At 41.8% G+C, this 23,054-nt stretch overlaps 1 protein-coding gene across 16 annotated transcripts in view; it reads right to left on the reverse strand.

The window, feature by feature from the left end:
• ANKRD44 (ankyrin repeat domain 44) overlaps positions 1–23,054 on the reverse strand; it is a 151,828-nt gene that overhangs the window by 65,687 nt on the left and 63,087 nt on the right. For 15 of the 16 annotated variants that reach the window (XM_083843009.1, XM_083843000.1, XM_083843006.1 and 12 more), the window contains 2 exons: positions 13,150–13,233; positions 4,595–4,673 (listed from right to left, as the gene is read on the reverse strand). In XM_083843009.1, the coding sequence (XP_083699135.1) occupies positions 4,595–4,673; positions 13,150–13,233 (163 nt within the window). Of the gene's footprint in view, positions 1–4,594; positions 4,674–13,149; positions 13,234–14,126; positions 17,776–23,054 lie in introns of those variants that run through there. The other variant, XM_083843007.1, reaches the window with a different exon arrangement.

A 23,054-nucleotide genomic window follows, 5' to 3' on the forward strand; every position in this document is an offset into this window, starting at 1 on the left:
ATTGAAACTTAAAACAGTAGAGCTAGATGTCAACAAATGAACCTAAAAGCCGGGGAACACCTACATGACAGAAACATGAGGTTTGACAGGATCTCCTCAGAGCTAAGTCCAAGTCACTTGTTAATTAGGGAATTGGCCTGGAGATGCCACTGCAGTCACAGGACAGGAGGAGGAAGAAGGCAGGTAAAAGCACACAGGTACTGGGTCACTCAGGAAAGAGACAGGAGAGAGTCCTAGGACATCCTCCAAACTTTCACCCAGAAGAAACAGACAAGGTTTTTCTTGAACACTCCTCATTCCCCAGGGACCGGAATCCCAAAGCCATGGAAAAGGCAGAGAGAATCTGCCATTCCAACTCTCTTACTCTTTAGCCTGCCAGCAAAGAAAAAGCCCTGAATTTGAGTTCAAATTGGGCAGTGCCTTCCCCCTGCTGCCTATGTACCAAGGATGGTCCAGAACCTGCCACATGTGTGACAGTCTCGCTTCCAAATCTGCATGCCAGGGCTTACCAGGAACCTTTCCAAAGCATGCTGGGGTTTGTACTTTTCCTCATCTAACGTGCAGTTTATAAGAGATGGATGTCAACATTGCATGCACATCCCTAGCGCATAAACTTCTTGCCAAGAAGCTCAGAGCCTTCTGACATAGTGAGGCATGATAACATTGCCCAGATCACAAGCTCGTGTGGGAGAGGGGGGAACAAGAGGTAAGGAACTGAGCTCAAACATTATGTCCTCAGCACCAGCTCAAAGCCCAAGAGGGGGAGAGGTACAGGCATGCATGATAATGGAGCTTGGATTTATCCAGACAGTTCTGATGCATCCGTGAATGTGTCATCGTAAGGAACTTCATGTATGTGAGGCAGTTGCTCTGGTCCTTCTTCTTGACAGAAAGGAAGTGAAAGATCTCAAAGCTCCATGTAGCCAGCTTTCATATACCCTAGAAAAACAAAACCTCACAGCACGTCTCCAGTTTGAACCACATGGTTATGGATCAGACCTCTGAGCTGATGTAAACCCACCTAGCCCTGACATTTAATGGGCTGGGATGATTTATACTAGTTGAGGGACCTGGCACTGCATCCCCTGTATCAATTCCAAACAGATTCCATTTCAGTGGCTAGAAAGCCATTTCTGGCATGACTCCAAACACCTGGGTAGAAACTTTATTCATTAGACACCACATTTATTTGCACTGCCACTGGTTCATGGGGCACAAATCTTAGATGTATATGTTTCATTTAATTTCTCTCCTAAGCCCTATACAAAATGCAATGGGTTGCTAGCTCTCTCAGCTTCTGCTCAGGCTGAGAATATTATTGTTTGAGTCTTACAGCGAGCATTTTTGTGCTTTCTCTCTGTGAAAACACCCTCTTATTTTATGTCCAACAACAAAGCTTTTCTTCTTATGTAACTTAATTTTATGAACAGATTAATCTTTTATGAAACACTTACTATGTTTTCCGAATGAAGAGGTGAAACAAAGGGAAGATGCTGATGCTGCTGTTCTCTTTGGAGCCTAGTTCACTGCCAGGTTCCAGTAACAAAAAGGTGTTTATAATAACTCACAAACCTGTTCCTCCAAACCTTCTCTTGGATGCAAGTAGTGTTGTGTACCACGAGTAATGATAGTTCAGAGATTAAAGGACATTCAATAGATAGAACATACAACACAAGATTAATTTTGACTCATGCTGAGCTAGTTGGGAATGACCCCCACACAGTTCCTTCAGATTGAACTCCAGCACTTCCCCACTGACACAAAATAAAATTATTAAAAGCCCACATTATGAGTTTTTCTCCATTCACTTAATCATAAAATGCCAAGATATATCACCTACATTTGTGTTGTGACCAGAGAAACCCTACAGCCTGGGGATAACATTTTGGCAGCGAGGTGCTAGAACAAAGTGTCCAGAAGAACACGATGAAGTCCCTTTTCCTCATTAGGAACACAACGGAGAACAAGATGCAGAATGTACCCTGCCTTCATCAGGATGTTGTGTAATGCTATTGGGATTCAGAGGAGAAATGGGCAGAACTGCTTCACTTTTCTCTTTAGGTGGCTATTATTGCCTGTGCTGCTACTTGAAAAACTTGAAAAAAAGGCAGGCAGCAATGGAATAACAGTATGTTACAAACAACATACACTGCAAGAACACATACACAGATAAAGTTTATTAACTCTTATCTCCCAGTGAATAAAAGCCTGTTTGCATCAAACACATTGAAAAAACATCCAAGCACAACCCATCAGCAGAAGAATGCTCATCTAAATCATTTTGCTGCCATCAGGGTTAGAGAAGGATCTGATACACAATGGATGTCAAACTAGCTATACTCATTAAACAATTAGAACATTCAAAACAGTCCAAAAAACGTGCAGAGAAAACACATGGGTATAGTAAACTGAATTCTTCTTTTTTTTTTCTGCCTTCTCCAGTTGAGGTTAGGCTGGTAATCCAGAAGAACATATTTGTACTGTCTGCATGCACCCATTAGAATATCTGTTCCTCCATCATTCACTTTTAACAACCATCACATTTTTCAAAAGAAAAGCAATATAGGCAGAGAGAGCAGGTGAGGTGAGCAACAAAGCTGAAGACCAGGAAGCAGCAGAGCCTGCAGAAGGAGTGGGACTGCAGGCACAAGGCACTGCTACATATACAGCTGCATTGTCTCTGACGTTACTGCCGAGAAAAAAGCTTGGTCTTAGGCCCTTGGACATACACATAGCTAGTGTTAATCTACTATATGTACTATAAGCACTTGAGAGAAAAGACTGAATCAGTAGCGCAACCCATGCTAGACACCAGAGCACCTAGGAAAGTCAAAGGCTTTGAATATCTCAACCATGGGAAAAGCTTCAGTTGGCATTTTTACCCTGATGGACAACAGAAAATAGAGGGTACAAATCTGCAGAAAACTTGTTTTCTTCAAGTTCGTGGATCACAGAACTATTTGTTCTGGGCTACAAACCTCATTTTACAAGCTATATCAAGTAACCTTCAGAAATCCCTTCCAACCAGAATTACTCTCGGGTTCAAGGAAATTAAGTGGTATCTAAAAATCACAGGACTAGTATTTCTTAAATAACTTTCTAAAAAGAATATGCAAGTCATTTGAAGAGGCAGTCTAATAATTTGTAAAACCACAAATTATAGCACCACACAGCAAAAATCATATAGTAAGGTTGCTTGCAAGGAGTTAAACATTTGTACCATAAGGATCTTTTCAATTCAACACTCTTAAACCAACATAAGCTTTATCCTTACAGTTCCCCAGTTTACGAAAACATCACCTTTGAAATCTGCAAGCAAGTACAGGAGTTTACCATGAATTAAAGGTACTTCTTGAGAGAAATCGAGAGAAATCTCCTTTATACTTTGTTTTGACTTTTGTGTGTGTGTGCACGCGCACACGTGTGTGTCACTGAAAGCGTTTGGAAATATTTATGATTATTTTTCACAGTGCTTCTGGAAAGGTAGGTTAGCATTACACTCCCATAACAAGCTGGAAAAAAAATCTAGAGCAAATTAAATTAGCAGTGTCAGCATGAGACTAAAATAGGGGTGTTCTTGACTTTTAGTGCACTGTTAAGACTGTACTTCAGTCTTTATGCCACACACACACACACACACAAAATAAGTAAGAAAATAAATAAGAAAGAGGTATTTTGAGCACCTATAGCCAAACGTCTATCATACTCCACACACAGAGATATGAATAGATCACTTTTGTTCATGATTTGTCATTCTAAAACATTAGATGACAACATATGAGTTTTTTGGCAATCCCCTAACAAGGGGATGCTTTTTAAGGGAGGACCTAAGCAGTTACAGGTAATGTTTAATATACTTTGTTTTTGAGCAAAGTATCTTAAGACAATGTACAAATATAAAATATACTGTATACACAAACGTATACACACAAACACACACACCTGTCTATCCTAAGAACATATTATTGTTTAGAGAAACTTTTTTTTTTTGACAAGTTTCTCTTTCTTCAAGGACTACACACAAAAAATTCATGCCTTTCAAAAACATATCTGTTAGTATCAATCTGTTGGAAAAGGTAACTCTTGTTCTCTCACTGATTTGCAAGTTGTTCTGTAGATATATCCTGCTGCAGAGTTTCTGTTCTCCAAATCAACTTCCTGACTTTTAGAAGCATGTTTCTAATGCAAATACCGCTTACTATTTATTCAAACTCGTTCATAACTTTCTACTATTATTCTATAATCATTTTTGCCTAACAAGAATTCTTGGCTTGTGCTCCAGGACTTGAGCCCACATTTTCAACATGTACTTCAGCATGTTTCTGAATCCACAAATATTATCAGTTTGAATGCTTTCAGAGTTTTTAAAAACTAGTTGCTTTGTTTGTTAATTTCACTTAGTCAGGATATCTTTTATAGTTGTACCACCACATTTAAATACATTTTGTAAGTTTGTAAACAACTGCAACCATCTCTGTGAAACTCAGCAATATATACTACACAGAGCTCACTCCCACATGCTTTATTGGCTACTTCTTGTCGCATTAAAATTAGCTAATTTACCCAGTAATGACAGTAAGGGATGCTAACTTACCCGACAAAATGAGAAGCTCAATGATGTCTGCATCCCCAAGGAACGATGCAACATGAAGAGGAGTTCGCTTCTCAGCATCCTGCAAAACCACAGATGGTCCAGTGAGAAAACATGGCTGATAATTGCAAGCATTAGTATTAAGCATTAGTATTAATGAGTAATGCATTTTTACACAGTGGTTTTTTTGTTGTTTGTTTTTTGTTTGTTTTTTTCCCCAGTATTTCTGTTTATCATTAGAAATACAGTCTCAACTAGCGAAAGAACAAAATTCAAGGTCTGGAAAACACACTTTCTCCCAATAATCCTCAACTTTCTTATCGCTGGGTTCCACCAGACCTTGCAGAGAAATCTTTACTCTGATATCCTTCCTACAGGTAGATAAAATCAAGTCTAATCTAAATCAAATCTCCAGCACATCACAGTGCTCCTCCTGCAAAGCCAGGACACATCTGTACACGAGGAAAAACATAACCCTTGTGTCTCTTTTGGAAAGATTTGCCACTAAAAATTGCAGTAACATACTTCAGAAAGGTTATTGCACACCACTTAGTCTGGTTGGTTAGAACAGCCCAAAATGGACTTGTACACATAGATCAACCTTTAAACACAAGTAAAGAACAGATTAACAGCCAGGTCTGCATCTTTAAACTTCTAAGAATTATACCTTATCATGCATTCAATTTCCAAAACACAGATATTTCTTATTTGATTTCTGTCATTTTCTGGCTTAGGGAGTCACATTTTCAAGATTGACTTTCCTAATTTCACATGATATAAATACAGTGTTTATATATATATATATTAAAAAAAAAAACTTTCTTTTATTGATTTATTCAGATGACTCCAGAACATAGGGCTTTAAAAAAAAACAACCGCTAAACATGACAATATGGGAAACAAATCACAAGCACGGCTAATACCGTGCATCACACTATAGCCATGTTTCTTAACCACCAATACATAAAGTTCTAAGAGACTTATCAATCAAACTTATTAAATTACTACTTACCATAATTTGATACTGTAAACTGGTAACAAATTCAACAACTGCTAGTGATACCAGCAGAAAAATCCTACTGGTATTTACACTTTCTCCCTGAAACATCTCTCTGAGCCTGTCAAGTAAAATATCTCTTTTAACATGCCCAAGAGGTCATCAGCCGCAAGCTATTTTGGACTATCTTCAAAGTATGCTATAAATGTGAACAAATCAGTGTGGCAGAATCATTTGTCATGTGAATGCTGAAAATTGTCTTCCATCAAGTGCAAGGCACGGAACCAGTGTTGTTTATTACTATGTTTGCTTCTCGTATTTGTATGTTTGGTGTCTTGTTTTGTTGTGTTTTTTTTTTTTTTTTTCCCAAACACACATGATGTACATAGTCCTCAAATTCTGTTGCAGTACATTTTGATCTTACATGTTAGGCATGCACATGACACACTGAAGACCAATTACGTGGACGCCCTGGTTGTCACAGGTCAGGGAAAAGATCTCTCTCAGAACTTCACCTCCCCACATGGCAGGTAAATTAAAACAATATGAAGCAACTCTCCCTTTTCTCTTTCACAGTCAGAAGCAGTGGACACTCTATGGGACCAAACTCCCCAAAGACTCCACATTCAACGAGTGACCTCCCAGAAACTGAAAGAACAAATTGGATTTTCTTGTATGCCCAAGTTATGACAACAAGAACTATAGCCTCACCTTGACCAATCTGGCTGTGCACTGCTTGCTCACTGACCTCTGCTGTGCTGTAATCCACCAAGGACTAGCTCTTAGGGGCTGCGTGAGTACACACTATGAGATAACTTTCATAAACTTTCATAAATACTGCTTCTTATCGCCTATCCTAAGGCTATCCACTACACAAAACATGCTAAGACTGACCAAACACTTGTACAAGTATAGAATTGGTTTTATTTATTTTTAGCTTGTTCATTTTAATTCACAGATCTCTCTTAGTACAGTGTAGCCTTTGTAATAGCTATTGTACCAGTCAGTGATAAATTTTACAGCAACTTCTTGCAACGCAGCCAAGGTTTGCAACAGAGCTGAACAGTTTGAAGTTGAATGTTAACAATACAAGAACAACAATTTTCTATATCAAAGAAGCTAGGCTATTCAGTGTTTATTGATAATAAGCAATATTTTATACAAAACTGTAAATCTAACAGATATTTGATAATCCAGAGAGGAAAGGACATGAAACGGAAATGCTTTGTTGTAGCATTGTAAACTTAGGGGGATACTAGTGGGTCTGAAAGACCTGCAAAAAACAACAAAAGAATGAATGCTTCCACTACCAAAGTAGTATCTATCTGTAAATAATCTCAGCTTTCACTTTTTAAAATCAGTGCAAAATATGTCAAAGAAAATGAGAATCAAGTCTTCAGAGGAAGAGAGGTTTTCATCATGCAATTGCATGTAAGCTTAATTTCTGCAAGTTTTAGGCATAAAGCTAAAATTTCTCCAATTATCAGAGCCAGGCACAAAGCAGAATTCATCCTCATGTGAACTATCAGAAGACAAAAAAAGAAACAATGCATGGTGTGGAAAAATGAGCAACAAACATGAGGGCCCCCCAGGCAGCGTTTTCTGGACTTTGGAGGGGAGAAGTGCCAACACAACGCCTGCAGCTGAGCCTTGAGCAACTCAGCAGAGGAAAACTCTTGAGTTCCTGTTTATGTTCTGCACAAGGCTGAGAGAAACACAGAGGAACCAGGGCACCTGCCTGTCCATCAAACCACGCTCCTGGCATCCTCCTGAGAGCCACCAACCACTTCAGCAAGATCTAAAGAGCTCACCGGTGTTGCATCTGCTCCAGGCGCTATGGGATGTCCAACTACAGCTGCCATTCTGACGTGACAGCAGTAAAAGAAGCACCAAAAATAAGTAGCTAATACTGATGTAAAGACTGACGGTTACAAACAGAGAAGGGAATAAAAAGGAAGTTTGATGTTTCAGCAAGAGGTCTGCCAGTACCCCACAAAGCTGACAATCCATTATAAGGCAAGGAAAGGGGTGGGGGGGAAAGAACGATAACAGGGTTACAAATAGCACTAAGACAAATAATCAGACCTGCTTCAAGTGCAGTTCTTAAAGGAACAAAAGGTCAGTAAGAGACAGCAGATAAGCTAAACAATGGCTAAACTAAATTATTCTAAATTGAGATACATATTCTCTTCCCAAAACTGTATTAGGGGCTCCACTAGTTCACAGAGAAGATGATGCTGCATGTTAACATTATCTGTACTTCTTTATTTTTTAAACTACAAATCAAGGAAATTAAGAATTTAACAAATAGGCAATCAAGGACAGAAGGCCTCAACAAGAAAAGCACTCAACACATGCTTCAACTGTTGAAGCAATTACAGTGACACTGATAAGGTTCAATGTTAGGCAACTCCTTAAGTGCTTTATTGGATCAGAGCCCCAGCACACATGAAGATTCGCAGAACAGTGGCTCACATGAATCATACCAGCATACACAAAACGTTTGGGCACGTTAAGAAACAGGCCAACAGTTTCTCCTCAGCATAGCCTGTATCTCAAAGCAAGTAATGGACCAAAATCCATCAGAGTCTTCTTCACAAGTCTAATGTTATTTTGTAAAATACCACAAATTCTATCTATATTTTTTTAGAGAAAAGTATTTATTGTAAATAAAAATCATGCTGATTCTCTTGCATCACAAATGTCAATACAGATTCAGTATTCAATGTCCTTAAATTCCTGAAAGTTGTTCAAAATTTCCTTCTGTAGAAAACAAGAAAATTCTCCAGTGTTTCCCACTTAAATTAAGAGCACATTGAACAGTGCTAACAGAGGCTACATACCCACTGCAAACACAGCCAATAGCTTGTACTGAACTGTCACACTGTGTCAACACAGAGGCTTTCCAAAGATCTGGAATACATTCATTCCTTCAGAAGACTTTCTAGCATGGCAGAAGCACTTCCAGAAGAAGATCACTTACTTCCAAAATAGCTTTATCTCCTGTGAGACTCCACAGTGCCAAAAAGAAAATCAGCATTCCTTGGACGCAAGCAGCGATGAGCATCTAGTTCCCAAGATGACTGAAATACCACATGGCTTTCTCCCTTTGTCCCAAGTCAAGCATGTCACTGCAAACTAACCGACAAGCTGTTTTCCACATCAGCTGTCCGAAGCACGCAAGGCTTTTCAGGCCCAGAATCTGAAACTTGTGCACACTTGTACCCTCAAGCACTCGCACCATCCCAAAAAGCACGCTTAGCAAAATTGCAAAAGTAGGACGAGAAAAAGAAGTAATAAACTGCAGTCATCCAGACCTCTTCATAAGGGCCTCTTTCTTGCCGTCCTTATCAGTAACTAAGCTCCCTCTAAATGCATGCCCCTGTGTGTAAGGCCCTGTGGCCTCTGCTGGTGCCCTCCTGCAGACCTGCTCTGCAGCTGGAAGCGGGCAGGTGATGCCAAGCACCTGTACACCTCGACATGGCTCCAGCCTGGCCCCAGCCTGGCCCAGCAACAATCACTGCAGCCCGCCTGCATCTGCTGGCTCTGCAGCTCTGATGAATTGATCTGGATAGGCTGGACCGATGGGCTGAGGCCAACTGCATGAGGTTCAACAAGGCCAAGTGCCGGGTCCTGCATCTGGGGCACAACAACCCCAAGCAGTGCTACAGGCTGGGAGATGAGTGGCTGGAAAGCTGCCTGGCCGAGAAGGACCTGGGAGTACTGGTTGATAGGCAGCTGAATATGAGCCAGCAGTGTGCTCACGTGGCCAAGAAGGCCAACAGCATCCTGGCTTGCATAAGAAACAGTGTGGCCAGCAGGTCTAAGGAGGTGATTGTCCCCCTGTACTCGGCTCTGGTGAGGCCGCACCTCGAGTACTGTGTTCAGTTGTGGGCCCCTCGCTACAAGAAGGACATGGAGGTGCTTGAGAGAGTCCAGAGAAGGGCAACGAAGCTGGTGAGGGGTCTGGAGAACAAGTCTTACGAGGAGCGGCTGAGGGAGCTGGGGTTGTTTAGCCTCGAGAAGAGGAGGCTCAGGGGAGACCTCATCGCTCTCTACAGCCTCCTTTAAGGTACCTGTAGAGAGGTGGGGGTTGGTCTATTCTCCCACGTGCCTGGTGACAGGACGAGGGGGAATGGGCTACAGTTGCGCCAGGGGAGGTTTAGGTTGGATGTTAGGAAGAACTTCTTTACTGAAAGGGTTGTTAGGCATTGGAATGGACTGCCCAGGGAAGTGGTTGAGTCACCATCCCTGGAGGTCTTCAAGAGACGTTTAGATGTAGCCCTTAGTGATATGTTTTAGTGGAGGACTTGTTAGTGTTAGGACAGAGGTTGGACTAGATGATCTTGGAGGTCTCTTCCAACCTAGACGATTCTGTGATTCTGTGAATTAAAACGAGCCAAATTCAGCTAATTCGTAACATCCTCCTAACCTATCTCATTTTGACCCAAGCGGGTGAGGGAGCATTTGTCTGAGAAGCTCTTGACATGGACGAGCAGCTTCTCCAGCTGGCAGGGCACCGAGCATGGAGCAAGCCCAGGAGGCAGAATCAGCACCCATGACCAGAAACAGAAGCAATTAAACAAAGGGAAAGTAGATGTTGCCTGCAACAGCCTCAGCGTGGGCAGGGAAGTATTATTTACTTTCCCGGAAATACGAATGCAACAGAAACCATTCTGGGGAAACCAAAATTGTGCATAAACTTTGTTTTTTAGGGTTTTATCCAAGAGGAAAAACAGGATTAGGTGATAAAGAGGAAAAGCAGAGAGAAAGAAGTGTCTGGTTTGGCTTGCAAACATCTCTTCAATTATGGGTAAAAATACAGGAAAGATTTTTTGCCTTTTTTGTTTGACTTTGTTTTTGAAGGGAAACTGATAGACTGAGATGAAAATTAACATCTTACAGAAAGGGAAAAGTTTAGTAGGAAATCAGAACTCTGCACATAAAGGGTGCTGCACAGCTACAGGCGCTATCAATCTTACCAGTGGATGCAGAACAATTCCTAGATGAACTCAAGGCTCTGCATCATTCCCTCACCCTCCTCCCACACTGAAAAAAAGCACCCCAAAACTCCCCGACACACACAGCCCAATCTCCCTGATTTCTCTAAATGTCTGCCTGAAACTAATCTGGCAGTTCCAGCCCAGGTCCCTTGTGCCTTGGGAAGACAGGCTGCTGAACACTACTCACGGGCAGCCCACGTTCCCCAGGGGTATTTCCCTGGAGCCAGTCCTCAGCGGCAGGGGGTCGCTCACCACTGGCCAAGTGTAAAGCTGCCCACGCCGTCACTCTGCACAAGTAGCATAGCGTTCCCCCGGGCAGAGCAGGGAACCGGGGAGGTCAAAGTGACTGCTGCGGTGGCAGAATGAACTGAAAACAGCTTCTGAGCCAAACAGTTGCGACTTGCACTTTGTGGCAAAACAGAAGTCACAATTATAGCAGCATCCAGAAAGCAGCCATTTTCATAAACATACGCTTTCGGACTTGGAAAGATTTTATTTGACCAGACCAAAAAAAAAAAAAAAGTAACATTCTAAACCCCTGATTTGCTCTAAGCTCTTTCCTCTGAGGTTAATTGTCTCTTAGGACAGACGTGTATATCTCACCAATGTTCCACAGTTTCTCCATGGGCTTTTACTTCTGCCTGCCTAATACCTCTCTCACTGTAGATTCCAAAATACCATCTATAAAACTTCAGAAATCCCCAAAACTTGCTGCAAAAAAGGAGGTCTATTTTATTTCCCTCTCCTACTTGCATTTGAACTATTTCAGTACCAACACGGCTAACCAAAATGATCAGCAAAGGACTAATCACTGCCAAACAGTGTCAGAGTTTCCTCTCACATGAACACCCAAGCATTAGAAAAACACTAGCATGGAAGTAATTAAAAACACCCTGAAAATAGAAATGTAAGCACGCAGTGCAGATTGCCAGCTGACAGTACAGGAGGAAGGAACAAGCTATCATCTGATCTTTCTTTAATGACAGTTTAAGCATTTGACACTTTTCTGCAATCACTGTTAAAAAACTAATCTTCAGAATTTGTGTTGCCCAGTATTTTTCTAATTACTCCAAAGAACAGTTTGCTTTTTTGCTTCTGACAAAATAGCTGTTCAGCCAAAGCATTCTTGGATGGACTTTTATTAACTTAAACATGATTCTGAGCAAAACTGTTCAAGTTCAGTTATTTTTTCTATTACGTACTAGGCTACTCAGCTATAAAATACATATTCCTCATTTAACATTGCGCCCTGACAGATGAGAGCATCTCCCTAGCAACAATCACTAGCACACTTACAGCCAAAGGCTAGAAAAACATTTAAGAAACCTACAATAGCCTTGTACAGGAAATGCTATTTTGAAAAACTAACACAAAACACAGAGTAAAATGTAGGACTATCATGTTCATCTAGATTTTTTTTATTATACTTTTATTTTATATTATTTGTAAGACCATCAGGGAAAACAAATACAGGGGAAAATCAAGGTAGGTGATGCTTTAAGCAAGCAGTTTTGAAAAGTTATTTCAAGAAAACAACGGGGCAATGAATCACAGGGAAAGAGTAATGTCAAGGTCTTCATTCTCTGAACAGATTCTCCATGAAAACCAGCAGCAAATTATTCCTTCCACTTGACAGACACCTGAGTGGGCTCACTTCTGTTCCTTTCCACATCTCTGAACCAGATGTCTGGACCCCACTGCCTGCATAAGCTGCAGTGCGAAGGCTACACGAGGCTAAACTGCTGGAATTAGCTATGAATAAACCAACAGCTTTATGCAGAGAAAGACTTGAAGAAAAGGAAGGTTGATTCAAAACTCCAGGAAGCACCTGGAAACCACCATTCTGGTTCTGCTTGATATTCTCACCACTTCCAAAAGCCATAGACTGCAGTCAAGACTAACAGGGTTCATTTCTAACAGTACAGATTTAAGCTAAAATCAAAGAAAAAGAAAAGGGAAAAAGAAAAAAAGAAAAGAAAAAAAAAATCTGCAAAAAGACCAAGTTCAAGTGGACAGTTTTTTACTGTTAAAACAATTAGCTACTACATGTTTGCAGCTGCTTACCATCATTCTGTCTAGAACAAGCCAATTTGAAGAACGACAATTCCTCTGTGGGCAAATCATGGCCAAAATGCCGCTTCCTTACTCTCACTGCTGAGACCTATAGTGAAACTTTATTTCAAGCACAGTCAGATGCTGAATAAAAGCTCCTGCTCTGTAAAGACTCTTCAAAAAAGGAAACTCTACAGAGAGTAAAAATATGCAGCTTTCAGCTGTTCTCATTCATTTTCTCAGTACACAAGAAAACAATGTCCCTGAGTAACCTGCACATTTGGAAAAATTACCATACATTTAGAAAATTTAAAATCACCTGCTGGAGATAATTATATTTCAGACTAATAATTAGGATTACATTCAAGTCCTGAATCTCCAACTTCCAAATATTTTCTATTCTGTTATGTGTTAATTGTTAAGAACACGATTAATATTATCATTCCAGAAGTTTATAGGCATGGTGCTTGCATATCCCAGGCACAAACATATGCCAAGTTACATACCAAGGCATTGACGTCCTCAGTCTTGTAGATCAACATCCGAATCTCTTCTGGATCACCACTGAAAATCGCTTGGACCAGTGGAGGCTGGTAAAACAAAGGAGAAGAAACAGTATTACAGCTTTGTTTGTTTTCTGTTTAAAAGGAGAATATATTATTTCTCCTAATACTTACTAAAGCAGCCCACAGACACTGTGAGCATGACCCCAGTAACAAGCCAACAAGAGCATCTCATCAGGAGGAGCTATCAGCTTGCTTGAGGATAATCCAAAATCACGAGTATGCGCACACACACTCATTATATGTGCAAACAAACAAGGACCCCCATCAGAATAGCAACTTTTGTCAACAACACACAATTAGCCCAGATGTTCTCTCTGGCATGTACAGGAAAAACTAATTACATCAGATATTGCTGTGTGCTTGCTGTTGGCACAGATTAATGGTCATGCAATACACATTTAGAAACAGAACATTATCCAGATAATGAATTTCTGGGCAATTACTAAACATCTTGTGTCTTTTTACTGAATAAATATGCAATACGCACAGTTAATTTTAACCACCCAAGAAGTGAAATAATTATCGCATTGTTTCAAGTGTGTTATTATGCTATTATGGATCAGAATGCACAAATAAATAATCAGGCATACAGGGGTTAGAACGTGCCACGCTCACTCCACTCCTTCAGCAGCGCCCGCGTCACTGCTGCACACGGAGCTGCTGCACTACACGTCCAGAGCTGGCAGCCTCTGTCCTTCTGCCTGGCTTTGCACTGGGCCCCCAGCAGCAAGTATCCGAGTTACTAACCAAGCTGGCAGAACACAATCTACTCAATTTAAAACCAAACCAAACCCTCCCTCGCCGCTGAAGACTCAGAAAAAGAAAGGGACAAATTACAAAGATACTTGTCCCCTGAAGATGTTAGAAACAGGATGTGGCCCCAGCTCCAGCTGCCCCTCCTGAAGGCAGTGTCCTACCTGGGGCAGCTGCTGCCAGCCTGGGGGCTCGCTGCCCACCTCCAGGTTGCCTCCTGCAAACAGCAAAGATGTTTGTGATGCCATGCAACCACCAGAACTTAAAATAGCCCTGCAAAATGGAAGCACGCATGGCTACTTGAGCACATAAGACCACAGCATCTCTCCAGACTCTGCAAAATGTAACTATCTTGTAAACAGGTTATCTCAAAATTCAGAAACAAGCTGGAAAAGGAAATCATTATTTGCAATCTTTCCACTGCAATATTCATCATACTCAAACCTGGAAAATCTATTTCTAAGTTAATGGTGTCTATTTTAAAACATATTAATCCCTTATGTCCTTGAGAAAGATTCACATTGGAATTTTACTCTTGCCACTCCTCCAACAGAAAAAGGACTAAAGCAGCATCTTTTACCACAGCTGCCTGATATGTTTCATCACAGTGTGGTCTTATGTATTGCGGCAGACGCTTGAAAAAGGAAAAAAAAAAAACGCATTTCATTTGAACCATTTGCCATGCTTCCTTCCCAGCCCGTGCCAGCTCAGCCACAGAACATTTCCCACAGGGGGATGCAGAAACCAAAGCTTCAAGTCTGCTCTGTCCTCCCTCATCTGCCAAACTCAAACACGTCAGAACTTAACTAAGAGTGAGATATTGCCATTCCTGCAATTGTTTGTACCAAAAGAAATTGTTTCAAGTGATTTCTTATGCCCACTGGCATGCCAATGGAAATTAGTATTTCCTAGATTTACTGTACACCTCTCACTAGCTGCTAGGAAGAACCAGTGAATAAGAACTGTCACAGAAAAACATTTCCCTTTCACGTGCATTTATTGCAATATTTAAATAACAAAATAATCAGGAAAGCAGAGAATTCCTCAGCTGCAAGCCAAAGGGCAGCACTGCCCAGTGGCCAAGCACCAGCTACCCCTGGCACCTTGGACCAGCCGCTGCCACCACTCGCAGGTGCAGCCCACAGCCTGGACCCGACACCAGCAGAAACATCCAGCCAACCTACAGTCTACGGGATTGTTAGAAGTGATTGCATACTGTCACAGGTATTGTTTTTCTTTCAATCAGGGAAGCTAAAATGCTGTGTATTGCTCTATTTAAAAAAAAAAAAAAAAGGAAAAAAAAAAAGAGGGAAGTCTAAAGCAAGGCAGTTTGACCCATTTTTGGCCAAAAATCTGAATTAGACTCCTGGTTTTACAGGAAATGCTTGAATTAGCATCAGCTACTTGCAACAGAACACAGACTGAGCATAACGCTGCATTCTGTAGACCTCTGATACATAATAAGACCCCCACCTAAATTTTCATCCAACATCCTGCATTTAGCTTGCTGTATCAAACCCCAGTATTTAGTCTACCTCTGAAGTAAGTCTCACATTGCTGAAACACATGAGCTAGCTGCCATACACACGTCCACAAAGGCCTTAGTCCTTCAGACTTTTCTCCATGAGAAGCTCTTTCTGCAAGTTACTCACAACAGAATCTATCACTGCTAATTGCAGCAGCAAGAGGCAGGTAGCAGAGAGAGATCAGGGCCTGGGATGGGAAAGAAGAAAGAAAACCAGTAGAGGCTAACATCCATCTTGAGTCACTGCTGTGCAACTTTCTCAAATTGGCCATGTTTCCACTTTACTAGTTCATGAGTTTGCTTCACTTTTAAAGACACTAGTTTTGAAGCGAGAAACACTTCACTGTTAAGGAATTTTTCCTACCAATTGCATTAAGACCTGCCAGTGTGTGTGAGATGCTCAGTCACGTATAATGATCTGTTTAGGAAAAATATGTCAGAAGAAAATTGCAGCACTGTTGCTGCAATTAGGGGTGAGAGCCGAGAATGTGCATCTGCTAATCAGCACAGGGAGAAAGGTGCTGTTCTGCTCAGCAGCTGCCAGCAAACAATGGAGCCTGTGCAGTTACGTGCGGGTTGGTGACGGATATCCAATGACCTGAACAGATCGCTTTATTGATCTGCTATGGTAACCATGCTTATGCACGAATGACTTCAACTTTAAATAACTTTTTTTTACTTATTTATTTATTCCTGAAGGGCAGGTGACAAAGCTTTCTAGTCATCAGAGTACGGTATATTTGTGCAAATAATAGCTAAAACCTGTGATAGCTAAAACCTGTGACAGCATAATTAGTGAGCTATTTCATTAGCATAAATATCTTGCTTCAATATCCTTCAAGTTCAGAAGTTGGTAAATACTCAGGCTGAGGAGAAAACAAAAAGCAAGCGTAGCACAGCTTATGTGTAACTATTACTAGAAATAAAGAGGGGTACGGATGTTGGAACGACGAACAACTGTTTCATCAGCTCAGTTCTCCAGAGTGTTCAAATTCTTAAAGAGAGTTTCAGCTGGGAGTCTCCACATTTTTTTCTGAAAATACACACCAGCAGCTACCAAAAAAACTTGCCATGTTACTTTTCATTATCCTCCATAGATCCGACAGACAGCACAAAGGAAAGCAGAGGCTATCACCATGCTGCATTCCTGGGTCTCTGAGCCGCAGATCAGAAGAAGCATTTGAGTGGACTGTCCCAAGTATCATTTTAATTACTGCCAGAAGTGGCTGCTGAAGCGCTCAGCAAAACAGTTAGCACTTGGTCAAGTAACTGTGACATATATTAAATATTTTATCTTGATTCTAGGTATCCCGACTCACTAACAAGGACTTCTCGTTTAAGACAACCTTTCATTCTGACAGGAGCTGGTGGCAGACAGGTGAAGGATGATCGATTTCCACACCTGTTTGATACTATTCTTTGGTCTTGTGAGTGAAAAGTGAAAATATTGATCATTTACTTGTTCCAACTGCATTACAGCAGCTTACTGGACCAAACACATGGATGTGTCCATGAAACCATTTCTCTTCAGCTGGCAAGAGCACGTAGCAAGACACACAGTTGTCTCAAAGCAACCGATTTTGTCAGGGTTTTGCCCAACACCTCCCTTTTTCCCCGCATGTACTCCCATTACTCAAGATTACAAAGCTGTCTGTAGTGTCACATTATGCACATCTATTTCCTTCCACTGGTTGCAGTACAAAGCCCATGTCTCTTCCGAATTCGCATTTAGAACTTTCTCCTATGCATACAACATGGAAATGTCCGAAATACTGCTTTAACTTGTAAGTCTTACAAATGTGAAGTTGTAAACTGGATTTCTCTAAATTCTTGGAGTACATTTCCCTGTCACTTAGTATGTACACATTTTATGGAGAATCCATTCTGCATACAGAAATTACCCAACACCAGTCATTTTTAATAGACCCAGTAGCCTGCTTCACTTGCATGACTAGTCAGCCTGCTAGCACATTTTGGGGACTAATCACTAGGTAAAAACAAAGAAAAGTTTACTTTGAATTTGTTATTAAAGACAGTATTTCTGTTACTGGAATTTCTATATACAGTGCCTTCTGACATGAAAGTCCTTTCACTGAGCTGGTATTTGGAGAAGAAGGTGCTCGGATTATTGCTAAGGGGTGTTTCAGAGCTATTACAGATTTTTCCTGAGCAACTCCTAAGAAATATTTGTCCAAGCTACGGAAAGACTGGTAGAGAGGATCAAATCCGTAAATATGGTATATTGGTAATCTGAGAGCACTATAGCAAACTGGCAATATTGTTCCATGATCAGATAGACTTACCCAGGAGATTTATACTTACCAGATCAATAAATACCCTGGACACTGCAATATTTCAAGTATGGCTGGAAAAAAAAATCAATTAACTTACTTTTATGTTTTCAAGTGTGTTTGTTCTGGTTTTGGAAGGTAGATTATTTGTCAATTATTTGTCAGGGTTGTGCATAATCCACTGCGGAAAGTATATGTCTACACATTGCTGCTTAGTTCAGTTTGCTCCTCTGTGCTCATGCACCAAAAAAGTGATTGATGTGATACAAAACAGAAGTATTCAACAAAACATAAATTAACAGTCCGAAAAGTAAGAGAAACTCAAGGTAGGTGGGATGTCCAAGCTTCAAAAGGTCTTTGCATTGCTTTTAAGCTATTTTTTAAAGTATGCAAAAGAGCTGGGCTCTGGTGTTTTCCCCAGAGCAGCTGTTTGACAGCTGGCTGCCACGCTGTACTGTAAGCTGCTCAGAGAAACATGCTGACATTTATGTTTCTTTGTAAAAAGTGTCAGCTTTTCTCTTTGTAGCTCTCCAGTAATTTCTCTCCATGTCACTATAGCAGCCTCTTTTTACTTAGTGTCTCCAAAAGCTCAGGCTGCATTCACCCTTCAGACCACAGAGAGGTCTTGGATGTTGCCGGCACAGGGCACCACTGGAAACGTGCTTAGGGAGTGATGGGGAGGCCGGCACCATTCAATTTGCTGCTATGCAAAGAGCGTAGGAAAAAATGTATACATAAACCATAACTAGAGCACATTCAGCGTCAAGAGCAACTTCATACCTAAACTTCAGAGAAGGATGAGGTAGGGGGGGAGACAACGCAGCATCTCCTCACCATGGGCAGAGGCAGCCTCCTGTGGAGGGGAATCCAAGGAAAGCTGCTGGCAGTGGCCCTGAACCTCCCTCTCAGAGAAACATTTTGTCTTTGCTGATTGTAGGAAGAGACTTGCAGGACTCGTCCTCCCCTTCCCTCAGGGAAGGCGGCTTTTCGGGAGACACCACGTGTCAGTGGAATCATTTGGTAGCTGGGCAAGCAAAGGAAGAGAAAGCAAGAAGGGTGACTGGTGCCTGAGGGTCTGTCCCTTCATTCTGTTGATGCAAATGGTGAATGGCAACTTCATCAAAACGTGAAGAAATGCTAAATGACCAAATGCTGCAATACTACAGCAAGCACCTGCAGCCACCAGTGTGGTCTAAGCCAGAAGGAAGGGCACGGAGCATTAATGCTACCAGCAGAGGATGTCTGCAAAGGCACTCTGTGTTACAAACAATGCTGCGTTTGTTTCCAGTGCCTTCTCCCCCTTCCTGGTGATCAGTTAAATGCTCCGTAATGCCTAAGTGGTTCTGGATTTTAAGTAATTGTTCACAAATGTCTGAATAATTCACAATATGCTGGCATAGTCTGTAGGCAGTTCCTACTGGGGCATGAGCTCAGCCTTTCCCATAGCAGCCTCATGAACAGAGACTTGAATATTTCCAGAAATACTTACAAATAGTTAGAATACAGTGATTTATAAATTATCATCAGGTACTGTCATTGCTGGTGGCATTTCTAAAAACAGAGTTTAATCATTGGTGTACATTTTTAGAGGGATGACAATTAACCACAAGCTATCAAACAGAAACAGAGCAGCTCCAGCTTGGCTGCTTGCACAGACCATGAAGCCACCTGTCTTCTGAGAGCACTCCCATCCCTCGGGTAGAATCTGATCAGGTTTAGAAGCTTGAAATACAGGCCTAAGAAAACACGAGAAAACACCATTATGCACCTTGATTACAGAAAAAACAGTCTTTAGCTTTATCCACACAAGTGTTTTTTCCAAAACTACAAGTTCTCTCTCATTATAGATATTGTACATCATTAAGGGAAGGAGGAAAGAAAAAAGGCGGATGAAGTAGTTGCAGCAAAGATGCTTGAAACCAGACTATCAGATGACAAGCTGAAACACACCCTCCACTAAGGCATTTGCTTCGCAAAAGGGCAACCCGAAGTGCTTAGAGCAGAGCCCCATCCTGCACCACACCACGTCCTGTATGGGGCCAGGATCTGGCAATGCGGCTGTGCTCCCACAGCTTTTGGTGCTGTGCCGCCGGCCAGCCAGACCCAGGCACTCTCCTACGCACCCCCCACAAACAGCTCGGCGTCTCCAGCCAGACAGAGACGGTGACAGATCTGATTCTATAATTAAACATGACCTCAATTAATCATTTAGTAAGTGACATGCAAACCAGAGGAAACTTCAGTTCGCTTTCCCATGAGCACGCTGCCTGTGAAGCAGCACGAACAAAACCCTTCACACCCCTGCCTCCTTGCAATCCCTGCACCCTTCATTTTGGTCCTCTCTTTGCCTGGCCCTCTCCCCTCCTCTAAGCACCTTCTCCAAGCCATTTAAACCTTTGCCTCTCTACTTGCCCCATGTCTGTGCCCCTAGAGCAGGGGAGCTGGAGATTTTAGGATGATGCACACTTGAACACCTTCCAATGCAAACACACACTGTCCAGAAAGCACTTCAAACAAGCAAGAAGGAAAGAAACCACAAGCAAAATGGGGAAAAACACTACCACATATTGAGACAGCTGAAACTTCAACACATTTATTCAGTCAAGCTTTCACAATACTGAAAAAGGAAAAGAGTCAAGACTAATTCTGCATGTGTACTGCAGCACCGAGCCCAGTATTTCTGTTCACACAGTCCTCGATATGCCAGTCTGGACAGTGCAAAACAAGCCTCTCTGCAGACCTATTTCTGGCGGCTAGCTTGGCTCTAGATCTTGGCTGCCTCCCATTTTTCATTACGAAGCCTATCAGCTGCCCCCAGAATTGCTTATGTTTCCAGGTGAAACAAAGGTTACATCCTGCCGTTCCTGGAATCCTGAAATTCTTCTGCACGCAGAATATGCTGCAAGTGTCCTATGTTTTGTTAAACTTAACAGTTAAGGCATCAAAATAACTCACGGCATGTTAAATTTAGATCACTTCTAAAAAGGAAGAGAGCTAAGCCACTTTAATTCAGCTCACTTAATGGCCTTTCTTTCATTCTCATTACTGGAGATTGTCCACTGGTCTCAATTTGAATTTGTTTGTTTTTTTCTCTATTTTTGGTGGTGTGGTTTCTTTTTTGTTTGTTTGTTTGTTTTTAAGGGCCTGCAGATCATATCAGAAAATTATTTAATAAATGCTGTCTTGAAGTTACATTAATCAAGTGGAGACAAAGACTCAGCATGCTGCAGACTAGTGAAAATAAGAAAACATTTTTTCAAGGACACAAAAATAAATATAGCAGCTTAATATTCATTACATTCACCAGCATTCGTTACCCATTTTAGCAGAGAGAAGTCTGATGCAGACAGCTTAATAAGACTTGTTGGAATATCTACAAAGACTGAGGATAATCGATCTAATGGTATACTAGATTTTTCTTGTCCTCTTGAATTTATTTCTTCAAAGCCCTGGGGATGATTCTGTCTTGACACAAATTGCCTATTGGGTAACCTCATGTCAAACATATGTGTCAATGATGACTATTCTTCCCCCCTCCCCCCCCCCTTTTTTTTTTCTATAATCCATTTATCATCTAGGAAGGAGCAGGGAAGAAGCACCAATGTCCCTGAAGAAGCCAGTAACCACCTGGCTCTCGCTGCTCATCTCCAATCCCATCTAGGCCGCCCATCCACATGCACAGGCAGTGGGGACCCTCACAAGACACCCTTCCAGCCGAGCTCTCAGTCGGTGCACACCAGCTTTAGCCAGGCATGAAGCACCGTACCACATTACACCACCAAGCCTGCGTGCCCCACTGGGAGGCCAGCAGCTTTCAGAAGAGCCCCTGCTTTCTCCCAGCCAGAAGCATGGCTGGGGCCAGCCCGGGAGGTGAGGTTAGGAAAGTGGAGAGAAATAAAACCACCTGCCACAGGGCCGAGCTGTGGCAACCCCGGTGACAGATCTGCTGCTTGCTGGAGACTGAAAAATGAAGCAGTGAGGGGAGAAGCTCAATTGCAAAACATCAGCCCTACTGAGAGCTTCATTTCCTGCTGCAATTCAAATATGTTTCAAGCACATCAGGATTATTTCCTTTTTTTTTTTTTTTTTTCTTTTGACCAATTGCATAGGTTCTGAATGCCAGAAGATTAAGAAAAAAAATAAAACCAATTCTGAGTGCAGGGGGAAATCCTCTGGAGGACAACCAGATTCATGCTGGCTGCAGCCGCCCTCCTAAACTAATACATCTCCTCTGGAGACTGCTGACTTCTTGCCTTTGCCCTACTGTATCAGTAGCAACAGCAACCAAAAAAATAAAAAGAGGAACGGAATAAAAGAAACGGAAACGTTGCAAGCTTATCTCCTTTCAGCCTATTAGTTATGAAACCACGACTTACCCCTCTCCTCCCCGCTGAGGTAAACGCGAGCAGAGGCCTCCCCACCACAGGGAGGGCACTACCTCATGGCCTCCCGCCTCCAGGGCACCGAGGGCAGCCTCCGTGCGGCCTACAGGAAAATGCTCCGGCACCCATCCTGCTGTAACTAACTGCTTGGTCTGACAAGCTTCAGCCCGCCCTGACACTCATCATCCACTCGAATATAAACTCTTTCATTTTTACGAAATTAATCCTGATTTAGAGCACTGGAAAGTGACATCTGAGCCTGTAAGATCTTACTCAAAAAGATTAGGACTTCCGCTGGTTAGCCGTGTCTGTTTTATATTAACGTACACACGAAGAGGACAAATATGAAACAGAGAAAGCCTTAATAAATTTGCAGATATTTCTAAACTACAAGTGACTGCAAGTACATTGGAGGCAGGATCAGAATTTACAACCACCTCAAGAAATTACACAAACAAGTGGGCCAGAGGGAGGAGAGGATACTATTCGCTGTGGAAGAGAACACAGCCTGCCTTTTAGCAATAAATCCACAGCAGCTACACAGCAGTTTGGTGTAAGACAGAAGTTGAAACTGCAGCTTGCGAACCGAATGCAAGTGAACAAGATTATGAAAGAGGAAGAGACCTTAAAATAGTGATGCAGTTTGCAAAACCCCAAACAGGCCTTCTGTGCAGCTCTGTACTGCTGTTAGGCTTCAACTGGAGTGAGACACTTGGTTTCGGGAAACACATTTTCAGGGAACTTCAGGACCAAAATAGAGCTCTAAAACATGACTTACAAGGAAAATCCAAGCAAACTGGAGACATTCAGCATACACAGAACAAAATTTAAAGGGAAGATGAGAACTTATTAAAAGGAATCTGAAGAAAATTTAAGGGATTATGGGATATTTTT

Source organism: Anser anser, assembly GCF_964211835.1.
Source record: "Anser anser genome assembly, chromosome: 6".
Taxonomy (NCBI): domain Eukaryota; kingdom Metazoa; phylum Chordata; class Aves; order Anseriformes; family Anatidae; genus Anser; species Anser anser.